General features: G+C 53.2%; 7 protein-coding genes across 7 annotated transcripts; 3 read left to right on the forward strand and 4 right to left on the reverse strand.

Annotated features, from left to right (window-relative positions):
- Window positions 1-1,702: 1,702 nt before the first annotated feature.
- On the forward strand, window positions 1,703-3,043 carry N7459_006437 (uncharacterized protein; the record flags this gene model as incomplete). The annotated part of the gene is made up of 4 exons (XM_056945605.1): window positions 1,703-2,183; window positions 2,238-2,266; window positions 2,326-2,552; window positions 2,614-3,043. 4 exons carry the CDS (start codon window positions 1,703-1,705, stop codon window positions 3,041-3,043), a joined length of 1,167 nt encoding a protein of 388 aa, XP_056797604.1.
- Window positions 3,044-4,587: 1,544 nt separating this feature from the next.
- Window positions 4,588-6,332, reverse strand: N7459_006438 (uncharacterized protein; the record flags this gene model as incomplete). The annotated part of the gene is made up of 2 exons (XM_056945606.1): window positions 4,588-4,897; window positions 4,954-6,332. 2 exons carry the CDS (start codon window positions 6,330-6,332, stop codon window positions 4,588-4,590), a joined length of 1,689 nt encoding a protein of 562 aa, XP_056797605.1.
- A 302-nt stretch (window positions 6,333-6,634) lies between these two features.
- On the reverse strand, window positions 6,635-6,961 carry N7459_006439 (uncharacterized protein; the record flags this gene model as incomplete). Its single annotated transcript, XM_056945607.1, has 1 exon — window positions 6,635-6,961. One exon carries the CDS (start codon window positions 6,959-6,961, stop codon window positions 6,635-6,637), a length of 327 nt encoding a protein of 108 aa, XP_056797606.1.
- A 3,678-nt stretch (window positions 6,962-10,639) lies between these two features.
- Window positions 10,640-11,566, reverse strand: N7459_006440 (alpha/beta hydrolase; the record flags this gene model as incomplete). The annotated part of the gene is made up of 1 exon (XM_056945608.1): window positions 10,640-11,566. The coding sequence occupies one exon, from the start codon at window positions 11,564-11,566 to the stop codon at window positions 10,640-10,642; it is 927 nt and encodes a 308-aa protein (XP_056797607.1).
- A 1,015-nt stretch (window positions 11,567-12,581) lies between these two features.
- On the forward strand, window positions 12,582-12,980 carry N7459_006441 (cupin domain-containing protein; the record flags this gene model as incomplete). The annotated part of the gene is made up of 1 exon (XM_056945609.1): window positions 12,582-12,980. The coding sequence occupies one exon, from the start codon at window positions 12,582-12,584 to the stop codon at window positions 12,978-12,980; it is 399 nt and encodes a 132-aa protein (XP_056797608.1).
- A 2,513-nt stretch (window positions 12,981-15,493) lies between these two features.
- N7459_006442 (MDR family MFS transporter) lies at window positions 15,494-17,286 on the forward strand (the record flags this gene model as incomplete). Its single annotated transcript, XM_056945610.1, has 4 exons — window positions 15,494-15,676; window positions 15,731-16,110; window positions 16,165-16,594; window positions 16,648-17,286. The coding sequence occupies 4 exons, from the start codon at window positions 15,494-15,496 to the stop codon at window positions 17,284-17,286; spliced, it is 1,632 nt and encodes a 543-aa protein (XP_056797609.1).
- A 290-nt stretch (window positions 17,287-17,576) lies between these two features.
- On the reverse strand, window positions 17,577-19,228 carry N7459_006443 (Zn(II)2Cys6 transcription factor domain-containing protein; the record flags this gene model as incomplete). The annotated part of the gene is made up of 4 exons (XM_056945611.1): window positions 17,577-18,284; window positions 18,420-18,554; window positions 18,615-19,106; window positions 19,166-19,228. Coding segments are annotated over 4 exons (1,398 nt in total), but the record flags the coding sequence as incomplete, so codon positions are not given.
- Between the last annotated feature and the right edge of the window lie 373 nt (window positions 19,229-19,601).

Below are 19,601 nucleotides of genomic sequence, written 5' to 3' on the forward strand. Positions count from 1 at the left end.
GGTGTCTCTCCGCATGATGGTGCCAACCCTCGTTACGGATCTGCCATGTGTGAGGCATACCGATGCAGGTGAGGTATAGTAGCGCAGAGTCCTTGTGCAGTAGCGCATCGACGCCTGCAGTAGCCGTGCATACAGTAGGGACGACACAGTAGTTGGTACATCGAGGAAGCACCTGTAGAAGACCTCAGCGATCGACAGAAGGGTGGAGCCGTGGATACGCCAGCGCACTTACCTTCCGCATTGGGAGGTTTACGAAGCCCAATATAGACGTCCATGTGGTGAGAGTAGTGGGGCCAACGTGGCGCATCCACGTTGCTAAAGTGATGGTCTCAATTCCAACCATGGAACCTGGACTTGGTCTTGCCCAAGCTCATCCTGAAGATATACCAGAGGGGATAATGTGTATATTCGGTCCGCTCTGAAATTTCCCTGCGCTTTATCCTCATCATTCAGCGCCCCCTAAATAGAGAACAGAATACACCACAGCCCCATAATTCAACATGCCGAGATCGTTCTGCTTAGCTAGGACCCCCTGGAAGGCCACGTGTGATGGTCGGCATCCCGGCAGACGCAAGGGGTACTAGGCAACAGGCGCTACAGACGCTGTGAGATCCTTATGAGTGAATATGATGTACTCCGCGAATCCTTCCGGCGAGCACACGTGGTGATCGAATGAGATCTTCAGAACGGCCTGGCGAACCCAGGACAAAACCGGCTTCGGAGTGGAGACCGGCTCCATTGATGATTACGGTTAAGGATCAGTAATCAGTGCCCCCCCTATCCTCATGGATAGTTAGCGCCGGTTAGCGGCACTTTAGGAAAAATGCATACAGTATATATCACCGTACCCTTTCTTGGCATCGAGGTCGTTAGGATCTTTGGGTTCTGTGGAGCTTGCTGGATCCAGGAAAGGCCCCGTCTGCATAAAGCCGAGGTTGCATAAAACATGTCGGAACCATCTCCCTCCTCGGCACCACCGAGAGTCCCTGAGGTGATTCGGACTGGAAACCATGGACGTGCGAAAGACACGGACCACGGCCGGGAAATCTCCTGAATGCACACTCTGATAGAATGGGCCCCGTCCGGGCAGACTATTCCGACCCCCGTTGTAATTTCCTCACTCCCTGACAGCGCCATTTAATCAAATTTGGGTGCTAGCATGCTTTGGGATCGATTGGGGGCACCGAACGTCTCGAACCACTAGATCCGTCGGCGCTCTAGCTGCATCGGAGCTGGTCTGCAATCGGAATCCGATTCCATAGTGCTTCAGCTTGGATGGCATCGAAGATCCACGCGTGATCCAGCCATTCAGCCCAGCTAGGCCAATTCGCAGAAGCCGCGTCTTCCGGGATACGCTTTGCAGTTTGCAAAGCTGTTGATGCAGCCCCGCCTACAAAGAGTGCATCCCCCCTGCTCTCAGCTGGGCTTTCGTTATATAGCTCTCTCTCCCCACAAACCGCGGTTGCACCGGTCCCCCTATTGGTTCACTCGCCCATCGAGGGTGCATCTGCCATGCAATTCCCAACCCTCTCCAGTCTGTACAGGTAAGCCCGTCAGTTTTGTTTTCTGTTTGACGTTGGATGTTTTGCTTTTTACATTCACCTGTCAACACCCACTCCCTTTCCAGCTTATTGGTCCGCGCGCTTATGGACTTGCCTTTAGACACTTCTTGCGATGTCTCTACCACAAGAGGCTCTCGGACATGGTCATCCCGAGATACTGGGAGAAGCCCAATGTTCCAGTCACAGTCGACGGCGATGGGTTAGCACGGCCCATTCGCTTTGCTTTTGATCCGATCGAGAACTGTCCATTACGCGCACCCGACAATCCCTTGTTTTCCTTCCTCGGAGAGCGTGGCGATGTCCAGACTGACGACAAGTGCAATATCGTCGATCCCCTCGCCTCCGGCGTGCCCTGGCGCACCTCGTTCCCCAAAGTGAAGCAGTCCAAGTACTGGCGCGAGGCGGAGATCGCAGCCGAGCAACTGCTCCAGACAGTCATGCAGCGCGACCAGGACCAGCAAGATGCCCTGCCGCAGATGCTGAGCGACTCCCGACGCGAGGCCAAGATTGTCGAGATTATCGAGACTGCCGCCACCTGCGCTTTGAACCTCTACCCATCGGCAGATATCGATCGCATCCGGAGTCTAACCGAGGTCATCCAGTTCCTGTTTCTCCACGATGGTAAGTTTCCCCCTCTGCCTCGGCTGGAGGCACCGCTGACATGCGCTGGCGCAGATGTCACCGAATATGCGTCCACGCAAAATGTGAGAGCCCTGTTGTGCCCGCTTCACACCATGCACAGCGACTAACCATCCCCCGACAGGAGGAAACCTGCATTGACAGCAAATCGCAGTCGGTCGTGGCGAAGCAAGGACTTTTCGCGCAGCTGAAGGAAAAAATCACCCGCGTGGATCCCGTCAACGCCCCACCGCTGTTTCAGGCGATGCTCGACTGGGCGCAGTTCACTCGCGATCATCCCGCATCCCCCAACATGCAATTCAAGACCTTTGACGAGTATGTCGAGTATCGGAAAGGAGATGTCGGATATGGGTATGTGCAGTCCCGGAGAAAACCCACTTACTTTATCCCAATCGCATTCTAACGTGTCCAGGTTCTTCGTCAACGCCGTCCGACTCGCCGGCGGACTCCGACTGACCCCAGAAGACGAGCAATTCATTGCGCCACTCGAGGATCTCTTCGTCATGCACGGCGCCATGACCAACGACTTCTTCTCCTTCGAAAAGGAAGTCATTGAGGCCGAGCTCAACGGCGCCTTTGTCGTCAACGCCGTGCGCGCCCTCGAACAAACCCTGCACGTCTCCACCAAGACCGCCAAAACGGTGCTGCAGCATATCATCTGGGACCTCGAGACGAAGATCCACGACTTCTACCAGGCCGCGCTGGCTGCGCCCACCACCAGTGACCAGGTCATCCAGTACATCCGCCGCATGATCGAGTGTCTGGCCGGCAACTGGTACTTCTCCGCCACCACGCGCCGCTACAACGAGCCACTCGTCCAGCGGTTCGAGGCCCATCTATAACCCTGGTGATCGGGAATGGATCCACAACATGATCCACGATGACCATCACGATCCACGACCCCCGGAGGCCACTCCAGTCTCCGATCCCCGATACGAATGAAACGTCGCTAGGATGCAACTCCCCATTTCATAGAGCTGACGAACCGTGTGCTTTTCGAGCTTTGAGCGCTTTCTGTCTTTCCCATTTGCCCCCATCCCCCTCCGACTCCACCATTGTACCTCTTTTCTTCATTGATACCAACCAGCCCCTCTCACTTCCGGGCGTATGGTTTTCGGGCGGTTCTTTCTCTTGCCATCACCTCTGCTTAGTACATAACGACGCCACCCAGGCCAGCGGAGCAGAAATAATAGACTCCCGTCACGACATGCACGCATGCGGGGACCGAGACACTTCCGTGATGCAAGGAGCATTAAACATCGCCGTAGAATGTAGGATGTCTGCATAACCCCGCAGTGATCATCTCGCCTTGTACACGTGTGCACATGTAGAAATAGGTTTTAGGTATACATTCTGCACCCTCCATGCAGCTGCCACTGCACGAGCTGCGGGGTACAGCAGCCACCGACGCAACAGCCATGGGAGCTACTACCAGACTCAGTTACACGCACACGCTGGCAGAAGGCATTTGCAGCGTACTTGTCAGTGCTGGGACTTGGTATGGCATATCCGTAGTATGCCTACATACACAGTGGCTAGTTACATCGACCGACATGCTCGAGCCATGGAGAGGGGCATATATAGTATAATTCAATCAGGCTCGATCCTGGCCGGCGCCACTGATAACCGTGGCAACTCCACATGGAAATCTGCTCCGGATCCATTGGCCACATGGCGGACTGGAGTCCGGGATGGACTGATGTACCTAGGTACCTTAGGAGTACTCCATATGTAACCCCCGCTGTGGGATGATTGGCGGCGAGAACACTATGGATTGACATGGATGCGCTAGTTATGTGGAACTAGCGTGTTCGATTCAGAATCCACGATGGAGTAGCATACTCGCATCTTCTTCATAGTGAGTCTGGTTTCCAGCATTATTCGGCTTGGGGGAGTGAGTTGAAGTTGGTGCTGTGAGCAACGAGACTACAGCAGAGCACTTCTGGTTTGAAGACATTCTCAGAGCCTGAAGCTCAAGTGAAGCGACAATGATAGGTAGACCGGTACTACATATACCAATCGGGGGTCCATTTATGTCTTGGCATGCAATATCGAGTATCCACTCCATTATGGATAAGCATTCGCACTGCCGCAAACTCTTACAGGGACAAGAAGACTTGGTAGGATGACAAGGTATAAATTAATTACGACGTCAAAGCAAACATCAGTCTAACATGGGTATTGCACCGGTGAAACAGACGCGAAAAAGATATCATGCCGGCGAACGAGCAGCCGAGCAAGCCGCACGACGAGGTCATCACGGCCTGCCGAAAGTCATTTCCCTCCATCCGAGGCGGGTCGGAATAGTCCCGTAAGAGCAGCAGAGGTGGGAGAAGACGATCAGAAGGAGCTGAGCGGAGTGGGTCATCGTAGCCGCACGCGCAGTTTATTTCTCCTCGCTGGTGTTGTCGTCGCTTTCCTTCTCCAAGTGCTCGCGGTGGCTCTTGGTGCCGTGCACGGCGGCGTGCTTGGTAGGGTTGGTGAGCACACTGGCGCGGCGCACGGCTTCGTCCTCGATGTCGTCCAGAGTGCGAAGCAGCTCGCCGTTGGGACCGTACATGTGCGGCTCGTCGCGGGCAAGACTGACGACATTGAAGACGCTGGTGGTCTTGTGGAAGATGCGGTCCATCTCCTCCAGCGAGCGCATGGTGGTCTCGGGGAAGAAGAAGTAGACGACGGGCACGATGGCGGCGTTGCTAGACAAAAGTCAGTATTGAGACAAGATATGTACAGTCCACGGGCAAGTACTCACATCACAGCGAAGATCACGTAGGTCTTGTAGCCGATACTCGAAAAGGCGACAGGGGTGATCATGACGACCATAAAGTTCCAGATCCAGTTGGACGAGGTCGACAAGGCGTTGGCCGGGGCACGGATCTTCAGGGGCACGATCTCGGCCGGGTACAGCCAGGTCATACCGAGCCAGCCGATGGCGAAGAAGGTGTTGAAGATGAACAGGAACACGATCTGGGCAATGCCAGCCTTGGTACCAGTCGGCGTCTTGGCGTGGGTCGAGGAGATACTGTCGGTGATGGCGAGGATGACCATGGACAGCGACATGCCGACGGCACCGAAGAGCATCAGAGAGCGCCGGCCAAACTTCTCGACGGTGAACACGGCCACCCAGGAGGCGGCAAAGTACTCGGTTCCATTGCAGGCTGAGATCAGACGCGACAGGGTGCCGGACAGGCCGACCTGCTGTTCGATGATGGTGGGGATGTAGTAGGTGATCAAGTTGATGCCGGAGATCTGCTGGAACATCTGGTTGACGTAGGCCAGGATGGTCCGGTGCAGGTGGCGATCCTCGCCCATGGTGAACATGTCGCGGAACGAACCCTTGGCCATCTCCAGCACGGTGGCCTTGATGGCGGTGAACTCGGTGTCGACGAAGACCTCGTCGGTATCGTCGCCCATCAGACATCCCAGCACCTCGCGGGCTTCCTCCTCGCGGCCCTTTAGGATGAGCCAGCGGGGGGACTCGGGTAGGAACATGACAAAGGCCAGGATGATCGCGGCGAAGAAGATCTGGAAAGCCAAGGGGAATCGCCAGGAGACCTCGTTGGGATCGGTGAACATCAGACCAAAGTCAATCCAGTAACTGATGGTGATGCCGCAGGTAATCATGGCGCCCTCAATCATGACCATCTGGCCACGACGGTGCGACTTGCAGCACTCGGATTGCCAGGTGGGGACGGTGGACGTGTTGATACCGTTGCCGAAGCCCGTGACGAGACGGCCGATGATCAACTGAGCGAGGTCGAACGCGGTGCACTGCAGGAGGGCACCGATGCACATGATGAAGGAACCGATGAAGATGGCCTTGCGACGACCCAGCATGTTACCGATCCAGATGGTGGGGATGGAGCCGGCGAAACAGCCCAGGTTATATGCAGCCACGACGATACCCTGGCGGGTCGACTGGTTATTCTTCGCGGCCTGAGACCAGCCGAGCATATGGTCTTCATTGGTGTTGATGCTAGGGAAGTACTTGGTGAACGACTGCAGCGTCAGCAGGCCACCCGTCACACCCTGATCGTAACCGAACAGCAGAAAGTCCATGCCGGCCAAGAAACCGATGGCAACCTGGAGCTTGGTGCCATTGAGGCCGATGAAGCGCTTGGAGCCAGCCATCTTGAAGAAGGGGAGTGAGTCTGTTGCTAGACGGCAGTGTCTATGATCCGGTCCTCGCGATCTGGATGAGGAGATATATAGATATGCTTCCCCCAGTCGATACAGACAGCCCGAGCCAGCCGGAAAATGAAATGGGTGGAGAAAGAAGGCAAGAAGGACAAGCAAAGCCAAGGGTGATAAGCAAAGGAAACCGAGAAACGATCAACGGTCTGGGGGACATTGGCCGGATTTAAAAAGATGACTCGTCTGGACATTGTGGGGGGCCGTGCCATGGGGGGAGAGCGCCAGTGACTAGGATGGGTTCAGCGCATCCCAGCACTCTCCGAACCAGGACTTCCTGTTCTCGTGCTTGCCGAGCCGCTGGGAGGGCACTCGACGGGCTCATCGCAGGGCCACGGCACTTCGTGATTCGGGAATGCGTTGGATGAGAGCTCCACCTTGTCAACCATGCGATGCTGCCAGCGCGGGCCGTGGTTGGCTCCGGTCTCATCGCCGTCGCTGGCACGGACAGTCGGGGAAGGTCGACGGCCCCCAGAAATCCCGAATAATGTTGCGCCTGGGGGGAAACTGGGCACAACTAGGCAAAACTGGGCCTGGAGGTGTTTCCGGGGCCATGCGAAAAGCCGCATGGCCAATCAGCGAGGATGCAGACCGGGCAAAGCGTGGACGATGCGCTTCGGCTTCACCAGACTCGGTTAGATGGCGGTTGGGGTCCCTTTTGCGTCTCGTTTTGCGACTGGTCGATGATGATTCCTCTGCGCAAACCCCCAGGTTTCGCCCCGCTGGATGCGATCTCGGGCAGTGAGAGGTCTCGATGGGCAGAGTGGAGTAGACGGGGGGGAAACATGGAGACCTGGAGAGCCGGGGGAGATGAAGAGAGAGATGGAGTCGGGCAAAATAAACTGGGTCGAGTCTGGGGATTCTGGGGATTCCTACCCGCGATCGCAAATCGTGACTACAGTCACCACAACTACAATCATCGTGACTGGGAAAAGTCACCTGAGTTGGATTACTCTCCGGTCCGATTCGTCTGATCCTTCCTCCATCTTCCACTCCTCCCCCGATCAATTCCTATTTGACTTTTGACTCGGAGTCCCACGACGCACATCCTCTTGATCCCGACCCGACGCCCGAGTCGTGCTGCAAGGCGGGTTGTTTCGGTGAACCCGACCCATCCCTCGCTCACTGGACATGATACATCGACCCTCGATCCCTTCTCCGTCGAGTCCATCCCGAACCGCATCGGGATGACCGGGTTTCAACCTTCGGAAATCGACGGCTTGGCGCCCAGCGCGCGCGCGCGCCACCGACTGGGACGGCTTGTCGAAATCTTCGCCCAACTCTATCGCGGACAAAGGACTGTAAGACGCGAACGTGAATGCCATCATCATCATCTGACTGGGCTACCGTGGAACTCGCACGGCGTCAACGACTCAATTCGGCAATTCTTTGTCGGACCGCCAAGGTTCTACCAGGCGTCGATTTCCTATTTCCTTCCACTAGTTACTTGCTATCGGAATAGGATTCACAACAGGAACACGCCGACTGCCACCCCCCCCGTGGTGGCCATAGCCTCATGTTCTCCTGAAAAAAACTCACCGCGCAACCCGGCAGCCACCCACTCCACCCTCTCTGCGCCCCTGGACCAACCACCGTTGCTCTCGCCCGCCGCCCAAATGCAACCCATGATGTCATTCTCCGCGTCCTCCCCGCGGATGCGACCGAATCCCGGGGGATGAGCATGTCGACTTACCCAGACAGGCAGTTCCGCGCTGCCCAGATGTCGCCTTGGGGCGTCACCATCTCACTTGGTTGGGTCGTTGTCGCATGGCATGGCCTGACCTGTACTGACCTGAGATGCACGCCATTGCAACCCGCTTGCCATTGTCCGCCCCCTTGTCCAATCCTGACCACAGACCGTAGACCACGCACCATTGGCCATACAAACCATGACCCCCCCCCCCCCCTTTCTCCTGCGATCCCGGTCTTCTAGAATTCCAATCCTGCCTCGTAAATCTGCCTGTGACCACTCCTCCCCGGGGTCAACAGGCGCCACGAGGCGCCTCCCGCCCGCCGCTGAGATCACTGGACGTGACTCACCAAAGTTACTGCGCCGCCATGGCGTGCGGATCATCGAGAACCGACCTTCAGAACGCTTTGGCCCGTGCTGTGCCGTGCGGTGATTGTCGGTATTGGCGGAGGGCCCTGAGCCAAGCTTGTCGACCCGGACGGCACTCCCTCATGGGCGCAAGCGTCGCGCCGCATCGCTTGGGCTCTGCAAAGCGACCAGAGCGGGACGACAGGACGACAGACATGTCGCGGAACGAGCAGGAAGAGAAGACAAGCAGGGTAATCTGCTCGTGATATTCCTACCCAGTAATCTACACCCATGCTTCCACATACATCCCGCATGTACAGGATGCATGTAGGTCTTGCCGATCAGTGATCGCGATGTGATCTATTCGCGATCGCTCCCCTGTTTCACATCTTGCAGGGCCACATGCTGGCCCATCTGCCCTTCGTTCAACTCCTCGAGAGACCTAAAGTGATCGATAGTCCGGGGCTGCACGACGGACTCGGTGGAGTCATAGACGCCCTGCTGCACAGCTGTGCCAACACGACCCGGATGAAGACTCCGCAGCTGTTGGCTTGGCCTGCAGCGCCCATGGGCCGAACGATGCGGCTCTCCATGTCCTTGATCGGCAGGGCGTCGTGGCTTGTCTTTTCTGTTCCCTTTTCCAGGTCTATGGGGGTTTTCGTCCCCGGATCCCAGCCCCAACACCGGGTTGCCTATTTCATTCATATATCTCCACTTGGAGGTGACAGGATGTGGGGACCGGGCGATGTGTGGTAGGATGGGGATGTGACTGACAGGCTCTGACTACCAAGTGCAAGCAATATGTATTAGGTGATGGCGTCTCGACAACGGACATGGAAATGAGGTCTGGGGCCGGGCGTACAGAGTTACCTTTCTGCAAGGCGCAAGGGTGCTCGCGTGCTGCGCGGTCTGGAGAGCTCCACTGTATGCGATCAGCGCGTTCACCGACGTTTTCTAGAAAATGGCTCATGCAGGATGATGTTCTGGGCGCGAGAAAGGACGCGTGGAAGCTTCTGATCGACCTTCTTCTGCAGCTTTGGTGTTTTGAGCAGTTCCGGGTGGTGTCGGGGTGGCCGGCTGGGTTTACTAGAAGCATTGTGTAGCGCAGACAGGTACACTGTTGACCGAAGAATGCTCCAGAGACCGCACGTTGACCGTCACTGCTGGGGCATTCACCAGCTGTCGGGTATGGTTGGTTTCATCTTTCTGGGAGACTCGGTGTTATATCGCCAGGCATTCCTGCACCCGTGCTGACTTGCTCTCCATCGGTGCTCACAGTGGTTAGCTTCTTGGAGCATCCACGGACCATAGAAATAATAACAATCACCATTGCGTCTGCAGACTGTGTCAACATCCCGGGTTTAGACACCCTCCAGTCATCTAATCTTAATAGTATCCTCTTCTCTATATTATGCCTACAGCCGTGTACGACTCATGGGTCCACGTTGGCATTGGAGAGGGAGGAGTAGCGAGGACGGAAGATCCTCTGCACTAAGAGCTGTACCATGCTAGGGGGTCTGCCCGAGTCATCAGACATCCTGCCATCATCTGTCGGAGTGGGTAGTTATATGGAGACTCGCATTGATACTGAAATCAAGAAGTCTCTATTTCTATCCCCCCAATCTGCCAACCGAAGAAGTAGCGACGTTCGGATTGCCTGCAGTGACTCAACGTAAACCAGAGGGTCAGAAGAGATTTTGGAGCTGACGATCGAGGCCGACGTTGGGTCGACGTCAGTAGGTTGGGTGAGCCGCTTTTATATGATCTAGACTGGCATGGCCAATGGATTCGAGTCGGAGCCGTCTGTCGGAGAGGAGCAGATGATAAATATAACTTTATGTAGCTATGCCATCGATCCTATTTCAACAACACAAGATGGAACTGGCGCTAGCCATCGGCATTGGGGCTGGAACAATACGTTCACTAGTGTGAGTGAGGTCGTACGATGGAAGATGACGATCACTTATGATGATGCATGAAGGAAGGAAGACTATCTACATCGGAGGATGTCAGGATAGGGAGGGGATCCATCCAATAGGAATCAATGAGAAGTCTGAGTTGCTATTACGCCCAATCTGCCAATTTAGGGGGCGTACGCTTAACTGATCATAACATACAAAAAGCGGATAAGCTATTAATGCGATTCTCCACACACTCATTCCAACACATCAATAAATGATATGATCCTGAATACATGGGGGCCAGGCTTTCAACCTGAGAGATTCTTTGCTAGGAACTCCACTATCTTGGGACCAGTCTCCGAAGCATCGTCATACAGATCAAAATGGGTCTTCCCTTTCACCACAACCAGCTCTCTGGGCTCCTGCGCGCGCTCGTAGGCGTCCCTGGCAAAGTGCAGAGTCTGAGCTTTCTCGCCGCCAATGACAAGGATCGGGCGCGGAGCAATGAGGTGGTTGAAGCGAAAAGACTCATAGTTCACCATATAATCAAAGCTCTGCGGATGAACGTTGCCGGTGGCTCGCTCGTGGAACCCACGCTTTGTTTTGTAATAGGTGGCCCCCTCGCGCATAAAGTCGTTCAATTCTGGGGGGCATTTGGCGGGCGAGTCGGGGAGGATCGCGATGGGTTCGACCGATTTGCCATGGGCCAAACTCGTGCGGGCGCCGGCACTGAGCTGAAGCGCTGCCCCAATCGCCTCCGGGTTGAACGGATCGTCCTCGTTCGGACCATTATGACGGACCGCATAGCCGACACAGAAGGGCACGATAGGCACGACGGCCTTCATCCGGACATCGCTCTGAGCCGCCGCGCATAGATAGCCGCCGCCACCACACACGCCCACCGCGCCGATCCGCTGAGGATCGACCCGGTCCGTGAGAGTGGTAAGGTAAGTCACGGCACTCTTAAAGTCCTCAACGCGTTGCGCAGGGTTCTCCAAGGCGCGAGGCGCACCGTCACTCTCCCCTTGGTAGGCAGCATCGAATACCAGGGCGTAAAAGCCTTCTTTGGCGAGGTACTCGGCGTAAAAGGTAGCAACCTGCTCCTTCACGCCAGTGTAGGGATGGCCGACGACAATGGCGGCACCACGGCGATCGGGGGATTTCAGTGCAGGGGCAAATAGGTTGCCAACGATATTAATATCGTTAGAAGGAAAGGTGACCCTGGTAAAATTCATTGTGGCGTTATTGGGTGTCAACTAGGTCAATATTCAAAAACAAAAGGTAATTGTGATATGGTCGTCCTTATAGCTTGCGGGTGCGCTCAAGTAACTTTATCTGCCTTCTGGTTCAAGGTTCATCTCACGTTCAGTGACAAGGTGGGTATTTCCAGGTGTCGAGTAAGCCTGTCATCCGGATCGGAGTTTAGGTTCAGGGCAGATGATACTGCCGAGCCCAGAAAATCCGAATGGCACTAACGAGTCATCACTTGGGATAACTAACTTATAGGACTGCACAAGTACCCTGTTAATTAGTTAACAAGAGAGGCTGGTGTGTAAATACGTACAAGGGACTCTCTATATTACATTTTTATTAATCATATCTACTTAGCTGTTAGATATTATGATATATAGCCGGTAACTGCACACTAATGGATAAGGTCAGCCTGGTAGGTTACAGGGCTAATTGCCGTGTGATGGCCGACTGCCATAAGTATTTCGGTTACTTTGTAGTAACTTTGGAAGCTGGCCGAGTCTGTATTTGTTATTACATTTCGCGGAGTCAGCAGAAGACTCCGCCCAACACCTCGCTTGGCTGGGCTGACCGCGTGCATTGGACTGCTCTGTCTCGCAAGGCTCAATCCCAACGCTGGCATTGTCTAAGGTTGCAGCTGAAGGGTTCTAACATTAACTCCGGCCCGTTGTCATCCAGCCCCACCTGAAAAGTGCAGGTCCATCCACCATAAGCCGTAGGTCACGCCCCACAATTAGTTAATTCCACTAGACAAGAATCATTCCTCTTTGTCCCGAGGGACAAGACCCAGGTTTAATAACTCTATAAAAGACCTCTTTCCCAACAATCAGAACCTGCCAATAGCATGATTTCATATACAGTATTTACAGAGTGCTCTATTTGCTGTTTTCAAGGTTAGTTACCAGCGTGCTATCTGAAAAGATTCTTTACTACATTCGGCTCCTCTAACATGCAGATACTCAATAATAGAAACGAGGTCAAATTTCTAACATCGAAACAATGCCTGAAACGCTCATCATACCCAGCTCCTCCCAAGGCAGCCAGCCAACTCTCAAGCCAACTACCACCTTCACGGGCGATGTTTATCTTGACATCTTCCACATGGATGACACCACTACCATCACCAACGTAACCTTCACCCCCTGTGCGCGCACCTATTGGCACACCCACGAAGAAGGCCAATTTCTGAAGGTTGTCGCCGGCTCGGGTTGGATCTGCGACAAGGGCGCTGAGCCCCACCGTATCAAGGTCGGAGACCTGATCTGGGCTCCCCCGGGGACAACCCACTGGCATGGCGCGGACGAGGGTAGCCCCATGACCCATTTTGTCGTCGCCTTGGGCAAGACGACTTGGCATGATGCGGTGACGGATGAGCAGTACAGGGTGAAGAAGGATTAGAATTTCCGAAGAAGAGACAACAGAGAGTTAGATAAATGGAAATAATGCTACCTGAGGAGATCAGGGATTCGCTCAGCAATTAAAACAAGCTTGGCATCGTCGCAGACTTAGATGACTACAATGATTTTTATTTCTCCTTGCATTATTCACTGAACTTATATTGTATATAAGATCTGGGCCTTAAGGTTTCCAGTCACAGAAACTTTGGTGTGCGGTCTAGACCTTCACAAAAAGCTGGGAAAGGGGTGATATGGGGATAGATGACTTGCGTGTCCGCACTAGAGTTCGATTGGCATGGATAGTGGGAGTCATGTGGCTAGAGCTAGTGGAAAGGAGCTGATAAATACATTAAATTATCTCTTCGCACGAGCAGATTGCTGCTGACTTAGCGAAAAAGGTTTTGATAATTCTAGGTGCCGTCTGACACATGTGCTGCAATGATATTGGTGCTTGAGGGCAGGTATATTGCGAGCAAAATTACTAGGAGTAGGAGGGCAGGAAGAAGTATATGCTCTAAAAGTGGCAGCTTGAGGCACTTAGATAGCAGTGAATGGCAGGGGGTTCACTTCCGCGAGGCATAGGATGTCATTGAAGAGCCTGATACAAGGATCAGGACCCAAAGGGATATTAGTCTTGGATAAGGGAACTAATCTAACAAGCTAAATAATAATAAATAGGGGCATGCATATCGCTCTGCTAAAAGTCGTGCGTAACCGGTAATAGGCACATTAACAAGCGACAAAATACAAACAGCGAAAGTGGTGTCATTGAATCTTCAACCCTAGATGAGTGTCATGCAGGCAGTGGTTTACATGGAAGCTTCCAGTCATTCACGGTTATACAAATAGGTACGAAGCAGTAAAGATCATCTGTGCAGCATAACTTTATGCGCCTTATTATGACTAGTATATCTTCCGATTATCGTTAATCCGCAACCTAGCCCGATAAAGCTTAATGTCAGGGCTCAGATAATGTATGAACATTGCGCCGTTTTTGCAACTGAGCGTAGGCTTCCCAGACGCTTATATTACTACTGCACTTAGCCCGGAATAGGTCCGATAGCTTAGCATTAGCTGAAAAGGATAGACGAACATCTTGATCTAGTATTTTGGACGCTGTTTGTATATGGGTGGGTATCACATGACCCATATACTTAAGCTTCCTCTGTCAGGATAAGGAGATCCGACAAATTAGAATCAAGGAGAAGTCTAAGTTGCTATTCCGCCCAATCTGCCAATTTAGGGGGCGTATACTTAACTAATCATAACATACAGGAAAAGGATAAACTACTAATACGAGTCTCCACACACTCATTTCAACAAATAAAGTCCTTTGTTGCCCGTGAAGGGCGATATACGGACGAAGGTACATCAGGTCCGTAAAGAAATACATAGCTTCCCAACCTACGGAAAGCCTACCGTCTTTTTAGATGGGTGATCTAGTTGGAAAATAATCTACCAAGTCAGATGTGAATTCGATCATATGGGCATCTCCCGTTGCTTTGTCGTGTTTTCGTGCATCTTCGGGATGGCCGGGCCATATATGGATCGCCTGCCGAGATAGATGCAGAACGCTCATGAGACGAGCCTGCAAAAGTACCTAGTAATTTTCAGCAGAGATACCTTATTCTTCCCGTACTTTCTTCAAAGATCGTACCATCATTCTGTGCATCGCATTCCAATCAAGGGTGACACATTGCGGGTAGCACAACTCCCTCTAGTGCTACCAAACATAATGCACAGAACCAGCTTGGGTGCCAGGGTAGTTGGCCAGAAGGTAAGCTGGTCAAAAGCTGCGTACGCTGTGTACCTAAATCAACCGTTTAATACTCTCTTAATCAGGCTCCTAGGAAAGCAGTTGATAACATGATCCAATGAGGTGAGCCGCTGTTCCTATCTTGCTTCGTCCAGCCAACCCTTAATTCAGGCAATCATAAATGACGTGCTTTTGGATAAGGCATTGCATTCAGATGACACGTTAGATTTTCCAGTCGCGTTGAATAAATCTCCGTGCCAGAACCAAGCCAAAGCTTAACGCATTGGTCGTTATCGTCTGGTATGCAGGGACGCGGGTACTACCAGCCTCCAGCGTAATTCCCGCCAGGGGATTTATCAAATTGCAAAGATAGAAAGAACAGAGTGACTTCATAATTTCTAGCGAGCTCCCCATTCCCAACTTGTCCGAGTTGTCCACTTACAAAGAGATCTGAAGACAGCGGGATCACAATGAGATGCTCGATGGGATAAAGTCCGCGCATGCCAGGCAGCGTCAACGGGAATGTACTATGGTCTTTGCCATGCCCCTTGCATGACAAGATACTATAGGTTGCAGCTGGGTCCCTGCTGAACGTTACAGATTCTACGAGATAAACCCGAGTCCTCGGTTAAACTCCTAGATCTGCTGTGCTGCAACTTCCTTCATATTTGCAGCATCATCCGAATGTGCCGAGACACCTAACACCGAGAAGTTTTCACAGTCCAACACAAAGGCTGTGGAAACTGTGGTTTGTTCTAATGGCTCACAGTTTGGGGCCGCGCGACTCAAAAGATGGTTTTGTGGAGACGCGCGATGATATCGCTCTAGAAGAGTCGGCAAGCGACGAGCTTGTCGATGACGAGAAACATGAGTACCCGTCCATGATCAAGCTTTTACCTATCCTCGTCGGTCTATGCTTCCAGTCTTTCTGCATCGCGTTGGTGAGGCAACCTGGTCTTGATATATATCTCATATTTAGTTGCTTATAACTCCAGGACAACACCATTCTCGCGACTGCAATTCCCAAGATCACGGAAGAATTCAACTCTTTAGGAGATCTGTCCTGGTACGCGAGTGCCTATCTATTGACAACGTGCGCGGTCACTCTCCCCTTCGGCAAGATATATACCTACTACTCGACGAAATGGACCTACTTGATCGCCCTTGGGTTGTTTGAGATTGGGTCTTTGGTCTGTGCCACTACGCCCACGTCGAAAGGTCTTATACTGGGAAGAGCGATTGCCGGGGTTGGTTCTGGTGGACTTTCGCCCGGTGCGTTGTTGGTGCTCGCCAATAGCTTGCCGCTCCACCGTCGCGCGCTGTACTTTGGAATCATCGGCAGCACGAGTGGGATCGCCACTATCACTGGCCCACTGTAAGAGCAACTGGACGGATTAGTTCTGGGATTCAACGGCTAATGATTTGATAGGCTGGGTGGTGTCTTAACAGACAAGGCTAGTTGGCGATGGTGTTTCTACATTAACCTCCCCATCGGTGTTATAACCGCCTTTTTCATCACGCTATTTTTCCAGGACGCACGGGACAAGAAGCAAACGGAGGTCAGAGGATTGAGCAAGCTCAAGCGGATGGATCCTCTGGGAATCTTATTTTTTATCCCGGCAATCATCTCGATACTACTGGCGCTGCAGTGGGGAGGCACCAGGTATGACTGGGCAAATGCGCGAATCATCCTGCTATTTGCTCTCTTTGGTGTTTGTGGGAGCCTGTGGTGCTGGATTCAAGTTTGGAAGCAAGACGATGCCACGGTTCCTCCTCGTCTGCTCAAGAATCGGAATGTGCTGGGGGCTGTCATCCATGCCATGTTTCTGGGAGGATCATTCTTTGTTTTTGGCTACTACGTGGGTGATGCATTCCCGAGGAAGCAACATCTGTATACTAACCAGTGCTGCAGCTGCCAATCTGGTTCCAGGCCATCAAGCAGAATTCAGCATCCGAGTCCGGAGTCAACAATCTCCCCATGGTGGTCTCGATGATCGTTTGTTCTGCACTTGGAGGACTCCTCGTGAACTTGGTTGGCTACTATACACCACTCATGTTCCTCGGCAGCGCGCTCCTCACCATCGGCTCCGGCCTCTGCACCACATTCAAAGTCCATACCGGACACAGCAAGTGGATTGGCTACCAGATTATCCTCGGGATGGGCGCAGGGGTGGGATTCCAGCAATGCATCAATGCCCTCCAGACCGTCCTACCACTCCAAGACATCCCAGTCGGCATCGCGATCATTACATTCTCCCAAAGCCTGAGCGGTGCACTCTTCATCGCAATCGCGCAGAACGTCTTCCAGAACCGACTGGTCGCCAGCGTCAACGAGAACGCCCCGACGGTCAACCCGCAGTCCGTCATTGACGCCGGCGCGGCAAACCTCGCTCAGCGACTCCCTGAAACTGTCCTTCCGCGGGTTCTTTACGCCTACAACATTGCGGTGACCCAAACGTTTTATGTCTCGGTGGCGGCCGCCGCGCTGTCGTTTGTCGGCGCAGGGCTGATGGAGTGGAAGTCCATGCGACGCCCGCAGAAGTATACATGAGAGACCAGAGAGGTTCCGCGTTTTGGGTGGTCGTTTGTCGTTTTAGTGTTGTTGGTTGCCCTGACAAGATGGGATGACTGTGAATAGAACCTCCGTAGTATATGAAAGACAGTCCGATAGTAAATGTCGATACGGGTTCGATATATATCCAACGACAGTTTCAAGCCTACCAAGCAACAAGTGCTCCAATCAAGTAATCAACATGCGTAGGATGTTATGGGGGCGGACAGGCACTCTCAGCCATTTAATCACACAGACAGCATCGACCACGTTCAGGGTTGATATCCCAGTCACATCACACAGCACGACCCCGGCTGCTGTAGCTCCGGGGTCCCTACAATCCCATTTACTGCCCCGGCTCTCAAGCGATGGCTGTTGAAAGTAGTCCTCAGCCACAAGGCACGTTCCCTCCACCTGATCTCCTTAAAGTCAGTCTGATAGTCAGCCATAACAGCCTCAACACGAGCCCGCTGCTGGGGATGCTCCACGGCCGACAAGGCAACCACGAGACAAAGCGCCATATAAGCTGCACCCAGTGGACGATAACAAGAAGCCAGCTCCGCCTGATCCGGGATCTCGTCGCAGAAGAACATTGACTCACGGGCCAGAACAGCATTGCCGTGATCGAAGGCCCGGAGGAGTGTGTTCAGAATGAGACTTAGGCTGACCACCATCGTGTATCCTGCCTGATACCGAGACTGCTGCATGACCGACATAGAAGAGTAGGAGACCATTTGACTCGCCGGCCATTGCATCATATACTCCCGCATTCTCCAAGAGTCATCTCGTAGGTGTAGATAGGCGGCGGCAATCTCAGGGAGATAGGGGTCTGGATTGCGGATGTATTCTGGGAACTTGGCGAGGGTGGATAGTGTTGTAGTTGAGCGAGGGATGCTGGTGTCCCGATCTGGCGAGACGCTTTGCTTGGTGAAAGCTGTCACCATTTCCCAGAAGCCGGGGTCCATATGAATTCGAGGATTGACTATTGCTTCAAGAATCTGAGTAACTCACGACGTTTAGCAAAGGGATTCCTAGATCTGGAGACCACCAGCAGTCTAGTTGAGTCTGTATAGAGACAGCTAGGGTACAGAAGGGCTGGGGGTAGGTCACAGGCGGCTGGGGTATCAACATACCACTGGGACACTTAAAGTGACAATGACGTTTCTTTGGAAGTCACATTTGCAATTCTCTAGATTGGCAATCCTTAGCAAATGAGCTATTGCCTCGCCATGGCTTGTCAGTTTATCATCGTATGTCCCAATCCAGCTCTGGAGAACCAATCGGGGTTAGTCACGACGCGCAAGAAAGGCGAGGGAACCAGGAGATACCTGACAAATTGTAATTAGATAGACTGCACAAAGAACATTCGCAGATCGCGCTTCGGCAGGATCGTTTAAGGATTCTCGAAGAACGCTGAGGGATCGGCCATGATACATGAGCGCTTCCGGCGGGAAGTCTCGATCATGGAAGAATGGATACGACGCAACCAAGGCCTTCACCGCGGCGTCCAGGGCTTGGCTAGTTCCCAAGCGCCGTGGAATATCGCGAAGGAATGACCCATAATATCCCAGGCAGTAGCGGATGTCATTGATCTGCAGCGTGCTAATGAAGGAGGCTGCCAGCTCGTTGCTGGGGATCTGCACCGATATTCTGGGCAGCGGGCCTTGCCTGGTAGAAACAATGGCGCGAGACTTTGTACGATGGACTGGCGTTGTCACTGCGGTGGACTCTGCGTGTTTGAACTGGAAGCGTTGCAAGCCACTTCCGACGCAGTGAACTCGCAGCCTGCGACATCGCGAGCACGGCTGTAGCTCATCACACTGGTCTAGGCATCAGTTCTGACATTAAATGAGCCGGCTCTGTGGGAACTATGGCGGACCTTCTTCTTCGCTTTCCGACAGGCGTCGCAGCCCTTACTAGATGGGACTCCAGGCATTTCTGCCTGTCCGCCACGAAGTGGCGCAACGTCTTATGCGAAATGCCAAGGACAGTAAACACAAGACGGATAGGGCTTTGAAAGCGCCAAGAGACCGTTGGACGTGCTCGACTCTGGGCTAGACAGGCGTAACGGCGACCAGAGGAGAAGATGAATATGGCGCGGTGTGTTTGCCTCTGCATGAACAGCCAAGGCCAGCTGAAAACCCCCCACGATGATCGACAGTGTACCGCAATGCACATTGGTTCAGCGGGTGCTCCGCAGATTGGCCCTCCATCCGCCATCCAATTATATACAAAGAGACGAGGGTGCAGGAACCAATTGCATACATGAGATAAGATCCTGAGTCCCACTCAGAATGGTTATAGCATATCGGCTT

This window comes from Penicillium hispanicum, assembly GCF_028827665.1.
Source record: "Penicillium hispanicum strain IBT 35686 chromosome Unknown utg000006l_segment0_segment0, whole genome shotgun sequence".
In the NCBI taxonomy this organism is placed as follows: Eukaryota; Fungi; Ascomycota; class Eurotiomycetes; order Eurotiales; family Aspergillaceae; genus Penicillium; species Penicillium hispanicum.